An 18,885-nucleotide genomic window follows, 5' to 3' on the forward strand; every position below is an offset into this window, starting at 1 on the left:
TGCCCCCGCTCCTGGTGACGGCTAAGCTAGGCTAGTACAAAACGCCCACAGCTATCCGATACCTGCTCCCGTTATCACCGCTCCCGTGAATGTCGTCTTTCATCCCAGCGGAGCGTTTTATTCACCAGCACACACAGGTTTTATAACAAAGTATTTATTCGGTGATATCGATCGACGATCAGGTTGATTTCATCCACCTACTGGCCCCGATTTGAGCTAAGCTAAGAGTTAGCCTCACAGCCAAAATGGCCGACAACGAGGATGACAGCGGTTCGACCAGAACAATAACAGCCGCGGAGCCGCTGGGGTCCGCGGCCGCTCAGTGCACCCAGCACGGGGAGAATGTATCGACAGTGGGCGCCGACCAAAGCAGTCAGCCTAGTGAGGGTCCACAGACAGTGTCCGGTGCAGAGACGAGTCAGCCCGGGGACGGTTTACCGGCAGGGTCCGGTGCTCAGCTGGCGGACTTCTTACAGAACTGCCCAGAGGAACAGAGCATCTTGATGGGCACAGAGTTCACCGGCCTGGGCCCGGAACTGGTCAACACCACCATCATCTATGTGCAGCCGGACGGCAGCCTGGTGGAGGGTTCTGGATTGACGGCCGAAGAGCAGCAGGCTCTGCTGGACCAGCTCACCAAGCAGCAGATTGTTCAGGTCTCCGACAGCGAGGCCGCCCAGCTGCTCCAGCAGAGCCAGCTAGTCAAAACCATCCCCGTCCACAATGCAGCCCTAGACCCGAATCAGCTGCAGCAGGTCATCAACCAGGTCACCAAGTCTCAGCAGCAGGTCAATGTCCAGGTCCCCCAGCAGGTCGTAAAGCAGCAGGTTCAGGTTCCCCATCCGTGTGTGAAGCAGCAGAAGCAGGTTCAGAGCCCTCAGCAGAGCGTAAAGACCACCACCCAGAACAACGCCTCCCAGCAGCTGAAGAGTGTCGCTCAGCAGTTTGCCCTGCAGACCGGCAACTCAGTCCAGGTGGTCCAGAAGAAGGTGAGTCAGATGTAGAGCCTGGTAATCTTTCAGCAGGTGTGGTTCATCTGGTCCACTCACTGGTCTGCTGATCTGCTCTGACATTAGATCAGGAAAAAACTCATTCATCAGATTCCACTTAAAGCAGTGATTCCCAACCTGAGGGTCCAGACCTACACCCCACAGAAGCTTGAAACCTAAATCCTAGAGGTCAGGGGACGATTAGTAAACTTTTCAGACTTCTTTTTTAATGTGACCTGCCAGACAATTCAATCTTTTTCAGCCTTGGAAAATAATTAAGGTAAAACAAGAAAAAAAAAATGTTATATGTTGTGGTGAAGGTCAGAAGTGCTGGGAAACACTGATCAGTCTGCTATTTTCTCTATTCATCATTTATTTGTTTTGAAATGTCAAAAGATCATTTTTAAAAGTCTTCCCAGAGTCCACAGTAATGTCCTCAAATATTTTGCTATTGTTTGATCAAAAATCCAAAACCCAAAGATGTTAAAACAAATTAAGTTACAACAAATCATCTCATTCAAAAAGCCTAGAGAAGGATATTTGGCATTTTTTCACTATCTTTGCCTGAAAAATGACAGAAAAGTTGCTGATTAGTTTTCTATTGAATTGATTATTCAGCTAATTGTTTCAGCATTTGAGTCCTTAGTGGAGAAAATTGTGACTCCCATCTGGGGCCCATTGAAATGCTGCATCTAAAAACACGCCTGATGCATCGCTTTCATCCTTTCATCCAAGGCGTATGGGAGGCTGGGAAACCTAAACCACTAGTACCAACTAGCATTGCCAGCAGTTACCAACTAACAATGTAAACACAGCATATCATCGCGCACGGGTCGAAGCTGATAAATCTCCAGGCGCTGGTCCTTCTGTTGGTTTGGGCCCACATGTGTGCCCGAAAAACTGGCAAGTCGCAACAGATGTGCATGTAACAGTGTTCCTTTTGGTTCTGAATGCATTTGTTGCAGGTCTGCATTAAAAAAAAATGCCTGTGTGAAAAAGATGCAACATGTGAACGACCTGAACTAATTTCATGTGTCTTTGGTGGATCAGACATCAGTCTGACCTCAAATGTTAATGCATACAAGGAGCACTGAAGACTGACTGAGGACAGATTGTTGAAACCATCTTGAGGAGGGTTGAGACTCATTCTAGCCAGATGTTGAAAAGGTGTGAACACATCTGTAATACTTCTCCTCACTTAGTGTCAGAAAGCAGTGTGTTAATATTCACTGATGTTGTCTCGCTGAAGCTCTCAGCTAAACGTTACTGCAGAAGTTCTTCTTTGAGTGTTTTTGTCAGTTGCCAAATGACTTCAGGTACACCAGCACCTCCCTCCGAACGGGGGGAGGACTGACCCAGAAAATGAACGATTGCAATCACATTGGTGATAAAGAAAGTCGCAGCTCTGTGACTGAGTGTAACTCTCTTAAATCTCATCTCTCTTCTCTGATTCCAACTCTTGATAAGTGTGAATGGGGCCTATCTGAAAACAGAATGGCAGACTGAAACCTATGTGACATGTTAACTGATCGATCCAGATTAGTGTGGACCTGGTCTGAGTCACAGAGATTTTAACTCTCTTCTCTAATCAATACTTCATAAATCATATTTATCATTTAGAACTTTTCAGAATCATTTATGAAGATTCAACAAGTGTTCAACAAGGTCCATTTAGTAGCTGTTCTGTAACTTTTGATCTGATCACATGATCTTTTTTTTAAGAAATAAGGTTTTATTCTCAGATCCTGGTCTCTTCATCATGAAGTATGTCACATGGTCAGTCCCTCTGAGTGTTCATCTGGTTGTCTCTCCTTTTAGTCAGATCCCGTCAGGATCCAGATACAGGTTCCACCCAAACAGGAAGTGAAGCCTGGCTCCGCCCCCCACCAGAAGAATGTATCCATCAATCACCCGCAGGTGAAGCTGTCAGCCAATGGCAGCGTGAGCAGTGGTCAGATCATCCACATCCAGCCTGTGGTTGGCCAGCAGGGTCAGCAGTTCTTCCTGCAACAGTGCCCGGGGGACCCCCCTATCCAGCTGCTGCTGCAGAGCCCCGCCCCTGTTGTCGGATCTCTGCTCCCATTGGTCCACAAGGTCACAGGCCAGACAACATCAGCTAGCACTGCCTCCAGTTCAGGTCAGAAACCTGCAGTCTCCCCAATTAGAGTTCATAACCCCTCTGCTGTTAAGACCCCATCCCCCTCCATCGTCAAGACCCCGCCTACGTCTGCTGCTAAAACCATTAGCATCCCGCTAATTAAAACCACCACTAACGGCATGACAACGGCCACCAGAAACAATTCTGTTAAACCATCTGCAGTCATCACGACGATCCCAGTACAGCCAGCCACACCTGCTGCCGCCCGACCCACCACAATAGCCCCGCCCCCTACAGCGCTGTCCCCTGTGACCCCACCTCCAGCACTGAAGGACAGAGATAGGGAGAAAGAGAAGGAGAAGAAGGTGAAGAAGAGAGAAAAGAAGGCGATGAAGGTCCAGACCAGATCTGGCCGAGTCTCCAGACCACCGAAGTACAAAGCCAAAGATTATAAATTCATAAAGACGGAGGACCTGGCCGACAGTCACCAGTCCGACTCTGACGACTACTCTGACATGAGCGTGGAGGAGGAGGAGGGTGCCAGGAAAGATGGTCCCGTGCCTGGAGCCTCCCCCTCCATCACCTACAGCCACAAGTCCCGGTCCCACTGCTGCCAGACCTGCGACAAGGCTTACATTGGTCCTGGAGGCCTGAACCGGCACTACAAACTCAACCCAACCCACGGAGAGCCCGATCTGCCCGGCAACCCACCCAGGAACGCGCCACGCCCTCTCAGAGATGACAGCCAATCACAGCAGATGGCAGCAGGAGGTGTCAGAGAGGAAGAGGAGGAAGATAAGAAGGAGGACAAACCTGCTGCCATGGCAACAAGAGTAAGAGACCCATCCAGCAGTCAGAGCTCAGATGTGGAGGGAGGATCGACCACTAGCTGCACACAGGTTGATAACTGTGCGCTCAACCATCTAATTATTTAACGAGTAGGTAACTCTTGTCTGACTGGTCAGTTCCCAACTGCTTTATCTTCTGTCTGTTTTCAGGTGGAAGGGGGTCCAGCAGCAGCCGTAGGACTCAGGGGCCTCCATTCTCGGGGCCCCGGCCGGCCCAGAGGACGTGGAAGGGGCAGGGGAAGGGGCAGAGGGCGGGGTCGATCACTGGGACCGCCTCCTAAGGTGAGATCACTTCAGACTGGTCTCAACTGGATCTTTATTGAGCACTTTTTATTCAACAGGTTTAGGGTAAATCACTGGAGAAACTGGTGTGAATGCTGGATTTTGAAGAGCTGCACTGCTGGTTTTCGTTTGTGTGGAGCTGAAGGAGAACAAGATGGCTAGTGTGGTTCGGGTTATGTGTGAACAGAGAGAACTGAAGGTTGAATTAACCTCTGAATGTCTGGAAGATGTGGACCTTTCTCAGGGCTGAATTGAGTTTCTGGCTTAAAGTATGAATGAGACGTGAAAATGTCTAAGATCTGTGTGTGTGCGTGTGTGCGTGTGCGTGTGTGTGTGTGTGTGTGTGTGTGTGTGTGTGTGTGTGTGTGTTACTGGCCTCTTGTATAATATCAGTGGCCTTCAGAGATGCCACCGTCATCGTCGTTGTTGTTGTTGTTGTTTGCCGTCCTTGGACTTGTGTATTTGGCGAGCATGGACATAATAACTCAAACACACCCTTCCTGGCTGGTTAACAGTGCTGTCCTTGCTGTTTTAATAAAACTGAACAGAATGAAACATCACGACTCACTTGTGTCAAAAAAAACCACAGCCCTCGACGTTGGACAGTCAGCTATAGTAAAGCTGACGTTAGCTAGTGTTAGCGTTAGCGTGGTATAGCCAGTGACCTAACATTAATGATAGATGTGTCTCCTTCCTGAAAACAAACCTCATAGCAGATTATAATACAGCTATTATGTTATAACAGAGTGTCTGGTAGAAGAGCTAAACTGTTCAGTAACAGTCACAGTTTGGGTCTCACCACTATAATATATGAGCAGATTTCATCTTAGCTTTGCCATATCATTGACACATCACCGTCCCACGTCCACACTGTTCTTCTCAGAGCGCCAGTCTTCCATTCTTCCATTCACCCAGGCAGGCCATGCTTAAACTTTTACTTTTACCATTGGTTATGTCAGAGCCCGAAGCTGGAGCAGTTGTTTGTCCAGCTGTAATCAAAAGTTGCCACAGTGATGGTAACTGCTGTCTGACGTGCGGCTCAAAGTGAGAACGGTCTAACCTCAGGTGCTCCAGCAGCTCCTGTCGGCAAAATGCTGATGTTGTAAGAAATGAGAGACCCTGCTGAGCACTGTGGGAAATTTATGTGGTTAATGTCAAAAATGTGAGAGCAGAGCAGCTAATAAACATGGCCGTTTCCCTCCTCCTGAAACTCGTGCTCTCCATTTGTATGGGAGTCAGGGCAGCAGTTGGTCGGTGCTCCTCGAGCCTGTTAACTTCCATAGTTTTGTGTTTCTGCAAACCACACAACCGTTCCTACATTCAGATGTAAAAGTGATGCATGTGGAGTGAAAATAGTGGGAGTGACAGCACGTTTAAATACGATTTTTATATGATTTAGAGCTCCTCTTCAATCTGCCATGTCCCCATGCTGAGCATTCCACCCTATACACACTGATGTAAACATCTGTAACGGGCTAGAAATTGCAGGAAATTAAAACTGCAATTGTATGAAGAGTATGAATGACATGAAATGTGTGTTAATGTTAATGTGGTTAAGACCCAAGTGCCATGGACATCTGAAAGTTTGAATGGAGTTTCTGACTGAAAGCATGAATGAGTAAGTAGTCGAAAATACATGAAAAACTGAACATGTGTGAATTTTGAATATTTTGTCCATTGTTTTCAATGAGGAAAATTTTCCAAATTTTGTTCAGAGAGTATGAAAGGTATGAATGGGGGAAGTAATATTAAAATGTCCTAATTCATCTGAATATTTTGATGTTTGAATGTTCAAAAACACAGAACAAGTAAAGCTGCAAAAAAAGGCAAAGAAGAAGACACTTAGTGTGAAGAAGATGCTTCCAGCAGTCACATAAACAAGAATAATTCATTGATAACTGCAGCCTCAGACCTGAACAGTTAATTCTCCACCTGCTGTTCTTCTTCACGGCTACTCGGGTCAATAATCCGTTAATCCCAACGGTCAACTCTCTCAGGTGACGGTGAGCCTCGTCAGTAGGCGAGGCCGTCGTGGCCGACCTCCGAAGCTTGCCGTCACCACAGTAACCACAGAGCAGCAAGCATCGAGGAGACGAGACCGACTGCAGGAGGTAAGAGGAAGGAGGTGGAGATATGAACTTTCAAAGTTAAGTTTCTCTTTTAAGGCAAGATGTAATGACCGTGATGAATGACAGACATTGTGTTGATGTGTTTCCGTGTCAATCGTGCACCATTTACAGCTGGTGGAGCAGTGTGAGGATGAGGAGCTGATGGACATTGTTCTTCCTCGTTTAACGAAGATGTTGAGTCTGTGGGAGCTGCTGCTGGCAAAGGTACACACTTACACATCCTGTGTATTTGTGTGTATATATACAGTGGCGTGCAAAAGTTCGGGCCCCCTGCATGGTCAGTACTCCGAGACACCCCCTTTGTCAACTGTCACAGCTTGTAAAGGCTTTTTGTATCCAGCTGAGAGTCTTTCAGTCTTTGTTTGGAGGATTTTGACTCATTTTTCCTTTCAAACTGTTTCCAGTTCTGTCAGATTTTTGGGTCGTCCTTCACGTTCTGCTCTTTGAGGTTTAGGGACTATGAGGGCCACGGCAGAACCTTCAGCTTGGTCCTCTTGAGGTAGCTCATTGTAGATTTTGATGTGTGTTTGGGCTGATCATCCTGTTGTAGAAGCCATCCTCTTTTCATCTTCAGCTTTTTTACAGATGGCAGAATTTGAATCCATTTTTCTCTCTACCAATGAAATGTTCAATGTCCACTGGCTGCAACACAAGCGTGATGGATCCATCCACTCCCATGCTTGACAGGAGGTGTTCATTTCATGAAATTCTCCACCCTTTTTTCTTCAAGCATACCTTTGGGCATTGTGGCCAAGGCAGTGCATTGTCCGTGATGCTGTTCTATACAGGCCTGAACCTCCTCAGTCAGATCATCACAGAAAGTTGACATGGATACAGGTTCAGAAGAGGAATTACTATCAGCGGCCTCCTATACATATAAGACATCAAACTGTGTGCCAGGAGCACGTTGAGACGTTGACTCGCTGATCCACCTCACAGGGATCTTCAACAATGACACTTGGATGTCATTAGGATGGGACGAGTGCAGGCTGATGATGGCAAAAAGAGGAGAACCGAAGGGGTTCGAAATACCTGATGGCAGGACAACAGACATGCAGGACAGCTACAGGTACCTGAGTATCCCACAGGCAAATGGAAACCAGGAAGAGGCAGCAAGGAGGCCCATCTTAGCCAAATGCCTCTAGAGAGCGAGCAGGTCCTGAGGAGCCTGCTCGATGGGAAGAACAAGATTTAAGATTTAGGCCATCAACACATATGTCCTACCCATCATCAGATACTGAGGGCTGAAGGGAGACCTGGATCAGATGTGGAGGGTGAAACCCACAGTAGTAGTGGTTACAGTAGCTGTGACTCCACCAAGGAACAACATCTGAGGGTCTCAGTCCAGAGGAGTGCAGTCCTACAACAGATTATATAATAATAATAATAATAATAATAATAATAATAATAATAAATTTTATTTATAACGCACTTTTCATTCCAAGAAATCTCAAAGTGCTACAGCACACATTACCGTAAAAACATTTAAAAAAAATTAAAAAGAGTACTTAAAGTATATTAACAGCCTCTTTAAAGAGAAAGGTCTTTAAGTGTTTTTTAAAAGCATCCACGGTCTGTGGGGTCCTGAGGTGACTGGGCAGGGAGTTCCACAGACATGGTGCAGCAGCGCAGAAGGCCCGATCTCCCATGGTCCAGAGCTTGGTTCTGGGAGTGTGGAAGAGGTCTTGATGTGCAGAGCGTGTATTCCGGGTTGGGAAGCCAGTGAAGTGTGCGTGAGTACTGGGGTGATGTGTTCGTGTTTCCTGACTCTGAGTAGGATCCTGGCTGCAGGGAGATTTACCCCTAAAGTAGTGAACCACCATCATGGCCCTGAAAACCCAGGGTTAAACCCGAAGTCACTATGATGACCACAAATCCTGCTTCATAGTCCAGGCCTCAGGTCCTCTTCTCAGTGTTTCTTTGTCCTTCTCAGGTGTTATTCATCTCTGGTATTACTGAGAACACAAACTATTTTGTATCATCTGGCTGTTTCAGGTGGAGCGCAGCGGTCCAGCTCGGACTCTGTTTCCAGACATTTACCATGAGTTTGAGTCCCTGCAGACTCAAGTGAGACAGGCTGCTCAGGATTACATCGTCAGCCCTCAGGCTGGAGCTGTGCCACTGGAGGTCAGGAACATCGAGGTGAGAAGTTCTCCTTAGTTATACTCTGTGATCTGCTGCGTTCTCTTGGACTTGGGAGGTCAGAAAACGTCCTTCCGTAGGGTTTGTGTAGCAGTATTCAGGTTTCCAGGTCTGTGTACTGTACTGCACTCTGTTTTAGGTTGCCAGGTCTCTGGGGATCCTGGACGAGGTGAACAAGATGAAGGTGGTTCCCGGAGCGTCTCCCAGCTCCAGTCTGACCAATAAGAATGTCCGATACATGGAGGTAAACACACTTACCAACACAGTCAGGCAGTGAGAGGATGATCTGGTTTTGATCTGGCTGCAATCTGGATCTGGTTCCAGTGTGTTTACCTGCACACTGGTGTCTTAGGAGTATCTTTTTTATGTCTATGCACATGTAAACATCACAGCGAGACCTGGATCTGTTACCCATTGTACTCTGATAGAATCCAGGACTCTGTGGGAGCTAAACACCTGATTCAGATTCAGTCTGATTCTGTCAGAGATTTTATTTCCCAGAATTCCAAGATGTTGCCGCCTTCAAAGAGATTTAAGATGGAGAACAGCATTCCAGTTCACCAGAATGGCATTGAGACGCCCAGAACAGGTACAACTACTACATCTACTCCATTTGTACTGCACACTACTGAACAAGTACTGTAGTTGATGTAGTTTGAAGTGAACTGACGTCTTCTTGTCTTCCCACTTTTCTTTCCAAGGTGAGAACACTGTGACCCCTGTGACCTCCTCTCTGAAGCCCTGCTCAGTCTCTGTGTCCCCTCTGGTAATACCAGCTGGACCCAAACTGCTGACCACTACTGCACCCAGGTAACTTAATCCTGCCTCCTGTCCTGAGTGTACAGATAGAACAGGTGACCACCTGGAGACATGTTGTCAAAGGTGCAAAAACGTTGTTCCCAAACGTCTTGGTGTGCAGTCTGTAAGTCTCTCACTGGCCCAGGTCTGAATATGTTTAATGTGGTCCCTTAGCTCCTCTGGCTCCACCTCTGCTAAGATGCCCTCCACCCCGGCTCTGCCCCCTGTCACGCACATGGAGATGACCCCAGGCGAGGACCAGGGGAAGGCGCTTCTGGAGACCAACACCCAGATGGAGGATCTGTCTGCAAGCCAGGACCAGGTCCTGAGCACCAGTGATCTCACAGTCCAGATGAAGGAGCTGGAGAAAGCTTTGGGTTCAAGTCCTGAGACTACTGCAGACTTAAAGACACCTGATTCCAGCACCACCCAGACAGCTGTGACCAGCTCAGCCCAGACCCTGACTTCCTCACAGCTCCAGCAGAGGAACTCCTCCCAGACCGAGTCCAGCTCCTCAGAACCCTGCGAGCCCAAAGAGCTGCAGGAGGGTCAGGAGATTTACATCCAGACTGAGGGGCTGACAGTCCAGCTGGCAGAGCCCGGATTAGACCGGATTGTAATCGTCAATGGGCCGGACGGGACGACCATGCACATCCAGACCCCGGAAGGAGTTCCCCTGGAAGCGGTCCAGGCCCTGCTGGGCATCGAGGCTTCTGACGGGGGACAAAGCTCCTCAGTGAACCCTGAACAGAATCCAGACTGATCTGGACTGAGCAAGACCAGGACCTGACCTGAACCACATCACTCTGACTGGGAAAGTCTTGATTAATAAGGTGCTATGGGATGCACTACCTGCAGCTGTGAGTCTTACACATCCACACAGGTGAACATCTGCAAACATGTGACCAACACCTGGACTCATAAAACATATGGACCTACAACAATCTTAAAAAAAGTCAATAAGCACCTACCTGGGGGCAGAGCATAAACACACCTGTCAGTCTGTCCGATCCGCTTCACTATCTCATGTATTTATTGATGATGCCCCCAAAGACGAACTGTACATTCTAGTTGTGGGTGTAATGTACACAGCAGCCTTTAGGGGGTGCTAACAGACTGCTGGTTTGTCGTTTCAGGTGTTGGTTAGCTGTTGAATATGTTTCAGATTTAACACCTGTCAACACATGAAACAAAGTGCTCCTTTAATATAACACCTGCATCGTTGCAGTCGACGTGACATCTTGTTCTTTATCAGACTGATTGTTCAGGCATGGGGGGGGGACTGTGACAGAAAATCTGACAAATGTTTATTACTCATGAAAGTGTCCTGTAACAAAGAAAATGTCTTAAGAAATTCAAGTGGTGGAAATTGTTGAAAATAATGACATCAGGGATGCCATGCTTTCCAATGAAAAAGTTGATTTATGCAGGTCTTCTTGTCTGATGTCCACACACAGGGTCCAGAACTGTCCACAGTCGACCGGAAACCGTTTTTTGACGTGAGACGTGGACCTGGACGTCTGTAGTGTTTGTGCAAAAGGAAAGTCTGAACCCTTAGATGAGATTAGAAGTGGCTTTGTTTTCTTGTAATATTTTTGTAATGAAAGTTTTATCATTTCATGTTTCAGGTGTTCCTCCTTTGATATCAGACCACTAAAATTTTTAATTTTCCTTCCGTAAGTGGGTGTCTCATAGGAACCTTTGATCTTATCAGCTGTACCTGTCAGTTATTAATTTACTTAAGTGTTTTTCCAGAACTTCCTCCACTTGGATTTCGTAGGACTTTTTGATGTCATAGACGAGACTTTCGTGAGCAGTAAACATTCGTTACATTTTCTTTTGTCACGTGCGTGGCATCGTGTCAAATACTGCCTGGACTATGAAGTTCCTGTTTAAAAACAAGTTGAAGATCTTCCAACAGACACCTGAAGTTTTTCCCAGTTTTCTCAACTTTTAGTCTCCTTTGACTTAATTATCTCATTTTCCTGTTATTGTATTTCGGGGTGCTCATTTAATATTTAAAGACAAATGTATGAAACCATTTTCTGTTGATCAGGACAGAACATAAAAGCAAACACATTGACTATCGATCAGTGGGAAACAGATAACCTGATCAGAAATTCCTGATCAATAAATCCTGACCTACATCAAAATATGATATGTTATTAAAAGGAGATAACCGATTTGTGACTCCTTAATGTCCTCTGTGGGCTCCTGTACTCTGCAGCAACAAACAGTCTTATTTATCATCTCAGTTCAGCTTGTTGTTTGATTGGTTCATTCAGTTCTCACCTGTGATGATGTCAGCAGTGGCTCTTCAGGAGGAATCTGATTTTCCTGTCAGTTTTTAAGGAATCTGTAGTGATTGTAAATTTGTAAAGTTTTTTTTTTCAGTGTTTCCATATTTGAAGTTGTTCATTTAAAATAGGAACTGATTAGTTGGCTGTTTATATGTAGATAAATATGAAAAAGTTTAAAAAAGTTGCACTATTTTATTACTTTTTATAAAACTTCACAGCGAAACATTGTCCAAACATAAAGTGAACATTTGTACTCGTTTGGAGAATCGATGTGAAGACAGACTGAAAACAGTTTGGAGAACATTAAACTTTACTGATTTGTCCTGATCGAGTGCTGAATGCATCAAACACATTTCATGTTCCTCCAATAAACAGATGTGACAAACTCAACTCTCAGCTGTTCAATCAGGTCACATGATGGACGTTTCATGTCCTCTGATGCATCTGAGTCTCGTCTCTTTACGTCTTCCAGCTCTGCTCTTCGGACCATTTCTAATATTGTTCAGAGTTTCTGTTTTCTTGAACTGCTGAATGAAAACAGTTAGAAGCTCATTTAGTAAAAAGTCCCTGAAAGATGGTGGAAATTTGTTTTATGGAAGACATTTATGGTCCCTCTTGTGACTTTTGGGTTACATTGCATCAGGTTTCGCTGTCTCACAGCGATGTTTCGGGGTCTCTGGTAACACGTACTCTGTACTCATTTGTGTTTCCTGAACAGTGACTGTTAGCAGAAGGAAAACTGCAGTATTTCAGACCTCAGAAACAAACTAGTCTTAGTGTTTGTAAAATGGTAAGAGACAAAGTCAGCGACAAATGAAATACATTTTTTACTTATTATACATTTACTTTCTGTCAGTAATAAATAGACATTATAAACAGTCACACTGAATTTCAGGCTTCAGAAACAGAAACAGACCTGAAGACTAAAGATCAGACTTTCATGTGTCCCGTCAAATAATTGGAAACATGACGCTCAATGTCTTCTCCTAAACACTCAACCTTGAATGAAACATCACGAGGTCCAGGAAAAGAAAAGACGAGCGCGGTGCTCAGAATCAGCCTGCACTGACACGAGCCGTGACGGTGGACTGATTGGGGTCAGTTCCAGAAACTTGTCCCTGCGAGTTCTCACCGTGGTGTTTCATGCAGGCTGTATGAACGTGGACAACCCGCTGAAAAATATGTCTTGACTGCCAGGTTGGAACGGAAATGTAAAAAAAGGAATATGGGTACAGACATGGGAAGTAGAGGTGCTGAGGGGGCAGCGAGACCCCCTAAAACCAGCTGTTACAAAAACCATCTACTGATAAAAAAGTAGGAGAATCTGGACAGACGTGTGGACACGACATAAAAACTCTTGTGTTCTGCTTCAGTTCTGTGGTTCATCAGTGAAGAGTCTGAATTCCACAGCAGACTGAAAACTCCAGAAACAAACAGAGAAATCCACGTTGAGGCTTCACTCGTCTCCTCTGGTCCTCAGGGTGCTGCGTCATTGGAAACAGTGATCAACTGGCCGTGGGTCACATGATCTCAAGTCAGCATCCAGATGACGATGATCACGTGACATCAGAGTGGGCGGTGTCCGGTCTCCAGCAGCATGGCCTCCAGGGTCAGTCTGGTCTGGGCGGGGACGAAGGGCTGGTGCAGCCAGCAGGACAGGTAGACCATGCAGAGATCTGAGTCAGCAGTGTGGGCGAGTTCCTGCAGGATGAGCTGCTTCAACTTCAGCTCCTGACTGAAGGACTCCAGTAAGACACGAGATGAGTCCTCTGAAACAGGAAGAAACACATCAGACGCCTCCTCGGAGACAAGATGTCTGCTGACATCACACAGGTACATTGCAGTGAACAGGTAAACCTTACCAAAGTGTTTGGTGTTCCAGCTGTGAAACAGAGGAAACTTTCTTCCTTCAGGTCCAAACTGAAATTCTTCCAGATCCTGAACACCTCGCTGTGATGTCATCAGACGCTCCATCTTCGTCACCACAACCACCTGAAAACATCAGAAAAAAACACGGTGACGTTCCACTTCTACGTTTTAAGCTGTTTCTGTGTTTCTGACTTCACACTAACAATTTAAAGTACGTTCTACACATTAATCTTTATTTACAGTCGGTGAACCAGAATACCAGCAAAATGTCTCGGTGACAGGAAATGATGTAATGCGACCGCCGTCAAACGTCCAACTGACTTTTGAGTGTTGATTAAACCTCACAAACAAAAAAATTGTAGTTTTCGTGAAGCTTATTACTCTCATCACTCAACTCATCAACATATTTAACTTTAAATCTAACATCACACGTCATTTTAAACTCAACTGGAAGATCAGATCTGACTCGATACAACACTGATTCAGGAACAGCTGTCGTTCAGTCAATCATTTCGTTATGACCCTGAGTCAGGTGGTGTGTGTGTGTGTGTGTATGTGTTCATCTTGGTTCCCTCTCTCCTCCCCTTCAGCGAATGTGTGTTGCAGGTGGAGTCCTGGGATTGGACGGCCAATCAGCAGAAGCTACTTAAACTCCAGCTGGCAGCAGTCGGCCCTTCTCTCCTTTCCCAGTCCAAAGACAATGAACCAGCAGTCCTGTCTGTGCTAGTGTGGTGAAATTCAACAGTCTCTAGCATTGTGAATAGTTCTTGTAAATTTGTGGTGACCTAATGGTGCCGTTGGTGTCATTTATTTGTTTTATTTTTATTTGATTAGGGAAGTTCAGGGCTCAACAGTGAGGTTTTGTTTGTTTTTCTGGGCATAGCTCAGCACCAGACAATTAAAGCTACCTTGACTTTGGACTTATTCTGTGCTGCTGATCTTTCTTGGGAGTGGGAAGACGGGGGGTCACACACCATGTTATGCCTGGTCCTCCCCTACACCGGGGCCATAACAGCTTTCATTTGTGTTCCGTGACATAAACTCATTAATATCTAAAGTTTAATGTCTGTGTGTGTTTGTTTCAACGTGAGTTTTGACAAAGAAGCTTAAATTTAAACACTAAATGTTTTTGACCATCGTCATTTTTATAAAGCGCCTCTCGGGGGTAAAATTACACATTGATGTGGAAATTAGAGATTAATAAAGTGTCAGGGGAAAAATATCCGGAGGAGCTCTGAGCAGAGATGCATCATGGGAACAATGAGACTTCCTGTATGGAGTTCTGACCGTCACAATAAAAGAAGTGGGAGGTTTGATTGTGTCAATTCTTTTTTCCACTGAATGAAAACGCAGATTCATAATCAGCATCAGGATTCATTATTAACTCGACACTGAATAACAAAATGTTTTGTGTTGGGAAAACTTTGTCTCATCATCCGGCATGCAGGATTTCTCAGAGCTGATCGCACTTGGTATCATTAGATATGACAGATTAATCCTGAATGGAGCATCAACGCAAAGAATGACTCCACAGCTGTGAAGCTTGAGAAGTTACTGGACAAGAAGCTACAAGAAGTTACTTTGAGCTCATCCAACATGTGAATGAAGCCCCTCATCAGCATGGACACATCCTGGACTGATCATGACAAAAGGGTTAAACACTGATAACGTTTCAGTATTAGAATGGCCTATTTCTGACCATCACTGTGTGCTTTTTGATGCCAAATTAATCTTAACAAAGACCAAAAGGAAGTTTTGGGCTCAAAAGAGATTCCTGGATGAAAAGACTGAAGCACAGTTCTGTACTATTCTGAGATCATTTGAGTCTCACAGCTGACAGCTCTGTAAACGACACGTCTGAACATTTCAACAACACCACGTCATCGGCTTTAAATACTGTCAGAGTTTAAGACTGTCAGAGTCCAACTCGTGCACCTCATGTGTCCACCCTGAACCTGCAGCTCTTTAAAGCAGGTGTTTACAGAGTTTGATAAACTCATCTCTACAAACAGACATCTTCACAAACAGCTGCTGTAAACCTTCACTAAGACACCGAGCAGACAGTGATGAAGTCACTGACTTCAGGCCGATATCCAACCTTCATTCATCACAGAGATTCTGGAGAAGATCGTTTCAGTGCAAATGAACTCTTTTCTTAAAGAAAGACTGTCAGATGTCTCGGTGTTTGCATCTCTTTCCTTTCTGCTGTTCTTGTGTTGGTGGAGATGAGATGGAGCACAAACATCATCTCTGCACCGTCTGATCTGTGGAGGCTCATTAACTTTCTGTCATTCAGTGTTTGGAGAAGATTTCTCTTCCTCTTTCCTCCTCTTCTTCAGATACTCTTCAGCCTCCGCAAAGTCCTCCTCTCTGCTCCTCACAGTTTGTCCTGAGGAGATCTCTGAAGGCCTGAGACGACTTGTGAAGAACTCTGATCTTCACCAGGATCTCGTCTGAACTGTGAGGGGAAATTCTGAGAAAATGTCGCCATTCTAAGAACGTTCTTAGCAGTGATCATGTGACAGCGGCCATGTACCACGAGCTGTCAGTCGACGGCCGTTTACAGATATCATTTGTGCTTGATTGCTCATTGACTTGAGAACTTCTAAAGTCCTGATTACAAGAAAAGGTCCTCTGTGTTTTTTCTTGGCTGAATGTGACTTGAACCTCAGTTAAATGAAACATTACCATTTTGTCGATGACATCCTGCAGTTTGCAGCATTGATCCTGCAGCTCTGCAGTGCCACCTGTCTGCTGCGACAGAGCTGATGAATATGATGAATATGATGAAAAGTCATCCACCAGCGGCAGCTGATCGCCCTGAAAACTGGAGCACAGCAGAGTAATAAAAACCACAAACACTAATCGACATCCCCGACAGGTAAGAGTGAAGAGGAAGTGAGGTTGCACACAATGATGCTAATCAATGAGGATTTCCAGACATTATACGTCAGTGATCCACAGACAGGAAGTCCTACAGGTGAAGGTCCTGATCAGGTAAAGTTCAGAGAGGAAGACAAACAAACAGACTCAGTTCATTAGTGAGTTGAATGGACATATTCAAAGATTTGGTTGATCCACTTCTGAGTGAAATGGAAAGTCCATGACTCACGTCCCTGAAGTGAGAACGAGTCACATAAATCCATGCGACAGATGTGAACTGTTTGCTGCTGCTCTGATCACTCTGCATCATTTCTGCTTTGTCATTCTTTAAACTGCTGACAACAAACAGATTGAACCAAACCTTCAGAGTGGAACCACAGAATTTTCATTTATTTAAATGCATTTGTGAACAAAATGTGAGAGAAAGAAGCTCTTTGTGTGCACAGAAAAGGTCTTTTACTTCAGCTTGTGTAAAACGGGTGCAGAAAGTATTGCATTTAGATTTTTGTTGAGTCTACATTACTGTGCATGATACTGAGGTTTTTACCGGCTGTGTGAGTGTGTTGGGACACTTCTTTGGTATATAACTGGGGAAATTCAAAAGTTACAAAAAAGGTTCAGATCCTGGAAACTTGAACTTGTTCTGTCCTGATAAAACAAACTTTTCTAACCAGAGTAAAACTAAAGTCTGCTGATTAAAACTAAACGATTGAAGGTGAAACTTGCTGAGCTCGTTACACAAATGTTGAGGTATTTTTACACCAAAGTCCTGAGTATGTCCAGAGGGACGTGCCTGAAGTCTGATCTGACCTGTCGGATGAAAACTGAATGAATTGAAACTCACTGTGTCAGTCTCGTATCGACGATGTTTCCTGCCACGTTGAATCCTTCCTCGTTGAGTTTTTCCCACCTCATCATCAGGTTGTGCCAGTCGGCCGCGTTGTCTTTGATCTTTCGGGCACTTCCTGTCACTGCAGGGCACTTCCTGTTTGTTGATGTCACTGTGATGTCACTGGGCTGACCTGCGAGGGGAGACGTGTTTACAACAATGCATTCTAACCTCCACACCACACCAGCAGCTCCAGCAGTGAACGCTTCCTCACAGCTCCGGTCAATACCACTGATTTGCCTTCTTAATATTTTGTCTACACATCATCTATTTCCTGTGTGTCTGTTCCCCTGTTTCGTTGCCTGAATCGAGGCTCGAAGGACGGAGGTGTCTTATGACTGTGAAGAGGCAAACCTGTGATATGTGACAGTGGGCTACGTCAGTAACAATAACTTGACTTAAATGACTGAGAATTCACCCTAATTTAGTCGGATTAGAAAATAAACATCAGTGTTTGAGTTACGATCATCTGTGAAACCAAAGATCATGATTTAAAGTTTGAGAATAAATCATTTTGTAATAACTTTATAAATCTTTGCAGAATGACAAATCAAGCAAGTAACATTCATCAACGTAAAAATAACTCAACGACGCAGAGAGGAGCTTCCTCCACTGGTGAAGGAGTGAAGAGGCCAAACGGATTTCTCCACATACCTGGATGACGACTGAAGGGTGAACGGCGCCTTGAAGCACGAGTCCACAGAGGCAAAGCGCCAAAGTGAAGTAGTGACGAGCAGTTTGTGGGATGTCTGCTTTAGGCTGAGCGACGTCTTTTCACTTGCTGTCGCGTAGCATCTGGTTTACGAAGCTACAGCAGCTAACAGCTGTGCAGTGATTGGCTGCAGTGTATTCTTCACAGTGACAGCTGTTCATGATGTTCTGCGTCAGTGAGGTTGCTCAGCACATGGGAAATACGATCAGACTGTTTGTTCAAACCGGTAAGTCTGAATATTGCCTCTAGAAAAATGGGGCTGGTTACGAATCATAGGATCTCGGTCTGACCGATAAACTGTGACGCCCTCTGAGCAGGAACACGGCCAGACCTGGTTCAAGCCACACCACCTCCGGGGGAGGCAGCCTACCTTAGCACATGGCACAGGTGACAGTTTGCTGCCAAAATATAGAGAAATAATCGTCCCGGAACCGGATCAGCTGATGGACGGTTGTTCAACACGCGGAGCCTCGTGCAGGTTTCATCTTCACATTAATAAAACTATCGCTCAGTTAATCCGGCACATCCCACAGAGCTGTGGATCGATTATTGGTCATATGATCAGTCTGCAGACACTCACTCACCTTCCATCTGATCAATAAATCCTCACGGCTCACGATGGTGATCAACTTTACACTTCTTCTTCTTCTTCTTCTTCTTCGGGGTTTTACGGCAGTTGGTATCATGATGTCTCAGTACTGCCACCTTCCGGTTTCGTTCTCCATCTTTGTTCATTTTAAGCAGACACGCGTGTCCTCTCATAGTTGTCTCTCCAGTCCAGTCGTCCTTAGAAGACCAAATGTCGATTTCATCCCTCGCTCATTGTTCCCACAGTCTAAAATACTTTTAATGTTGCCTTACTTCTAGTAACTCTGTCGTCACTTCCTGTCTGTCTGGTATGAATTTCCTGCTTTTTAGGAGAAGCTGCTCCGGTGGTGGGTGTTTT

The 18,885-nt window shown here is 45.4% G+C and overlaps 2 protein-coding genes across 3 annotated transcripts; one reads left to right on the top strand and one right to left on the bottom strand.

Annotated features, from left to right (window-relative positions):
* Positions 1–3: 3 nt before the first annotated feature.
* znf839 (zinc finger protein 839) lies at positions 4–10,513 on the top strand. Its single transcript, XM_076748251.1, has 10 exons — positions 4–989; positions 2,808–3,986; positions 4,086–4,217; positions 6,215–6,328; positions 6,458–6,550; positions 8,342–8,488; positions 8,628–8,732; positions 8,990–9,077; positions 9,190–9,298; positions 9,461–10,513. Exons 1-10 carry the CDS (start codon positions 246–248, stop codon positions 10,047–10,049), a joined length of 3,300 nt encoding a protein of 1,099 aa, XP_076604366.1. The 5' UTR covers positions 4–245; the 3' UTR covers positions 10,050–10,513.
* Positions 10,514–11,762: 1,249 nt separating this feature from the next.
* Positions 11,763–18,603, bottom strand: cinp (cyclin dependent kinase 2 interacting protein). Of its 2 annotated transcripts, none has more exons than XM_076748252.1 (5): positions 18,524–18,603; positions 17,183–17,360; positions 16,144–16,282; positions 13,449–13,578; positions 11,763–13,355 (listed from the first exon to the last, which is right to left on the bottom strand). In XM_076748252.1, the coding sequence occupies exons 1-5, from the start codon at positions 18,528–18,530 to the stop codon at positions 13,153–13,155; spliced, it is 657 nt and encodes a 218-aa protein (XP_076604367.1). In that variant the 5' UTR covers positions 18,531–18,603; the 3' UTR covers positions 11,763–13,152. The 2 variants fall into 2 exon arrangements, with proteins under 2 accessions (XP_076604367.1, XP_076604368.1); XM_076748253.1 differs by lacking the exon at positions 18,524–18,603 and adding an exon at positions 17,882–18,006 and having other exon boundaries at positions 12,397–13,355.
* Between the last annotated feature and the right edge of the window lie 282 nt (positions 18,604–18,885).

Source organism: Chaetodon auriga, chromosome 14, assembly GCF_051107435.1.
Source record: "Chaetodon auriga isolate fChaAug3 chromosome 14, fChaAug3.hap1, whole genome shotgun sequence".
NCBI classification, from domain to species: Eukaryota; Metazoa; Chordata; class Actinopteri; order Chaetodontiformes; family Chaetodontidae; genus Chaetodon; species Chaetodon auriga.

What these genes read in the sequence shown, in the direction of transcription:
- znf839 (XM_076748251.1), top strand. Translation starts at nt 246, where the DNA reads ATGGCCGACAACGAGGATGACAGCGGTTCGACCAGAACAATAACAGCC. An exon ending in TGGAGGTCAGGAACATCGAG is followed by an intron (nt 8,489 to 8,627) that starts GTGAGAAGTTCT and finishes ACTCTGTTTTAG; the next exon opens with GTTGCCAGGTCTCTGGGGAT. An exon ending in CATTGAGACGCCCAGAACAG is followed by an intron (nt 9,078 to 9,189) that starts GTACAACTACTA and finishes TTTCTTTCCAAG; the next exon opens with GTGAGAACACTGTGACCCCT.
- cinp (XM_076748252.1), bottom strand. An exon ending in GTCGATACGAGACTGACACA is followed by an intron (nt 16,283 to 17,182) that starts GTGAGTTTCAAT and finishes GCTGTGCTCCAG; the next exon opens with TTTTCAGGGCGATCAGCTGC. An exon ending in CTGGAACACCAAACACTTTG is followed by an intron (nt 13,356 to 13,448) that starts GTAAGGTTTACC and finishes TTCCTGTTTCAG; the next exon opens with AGGACTCATCTCGTGTCTTA.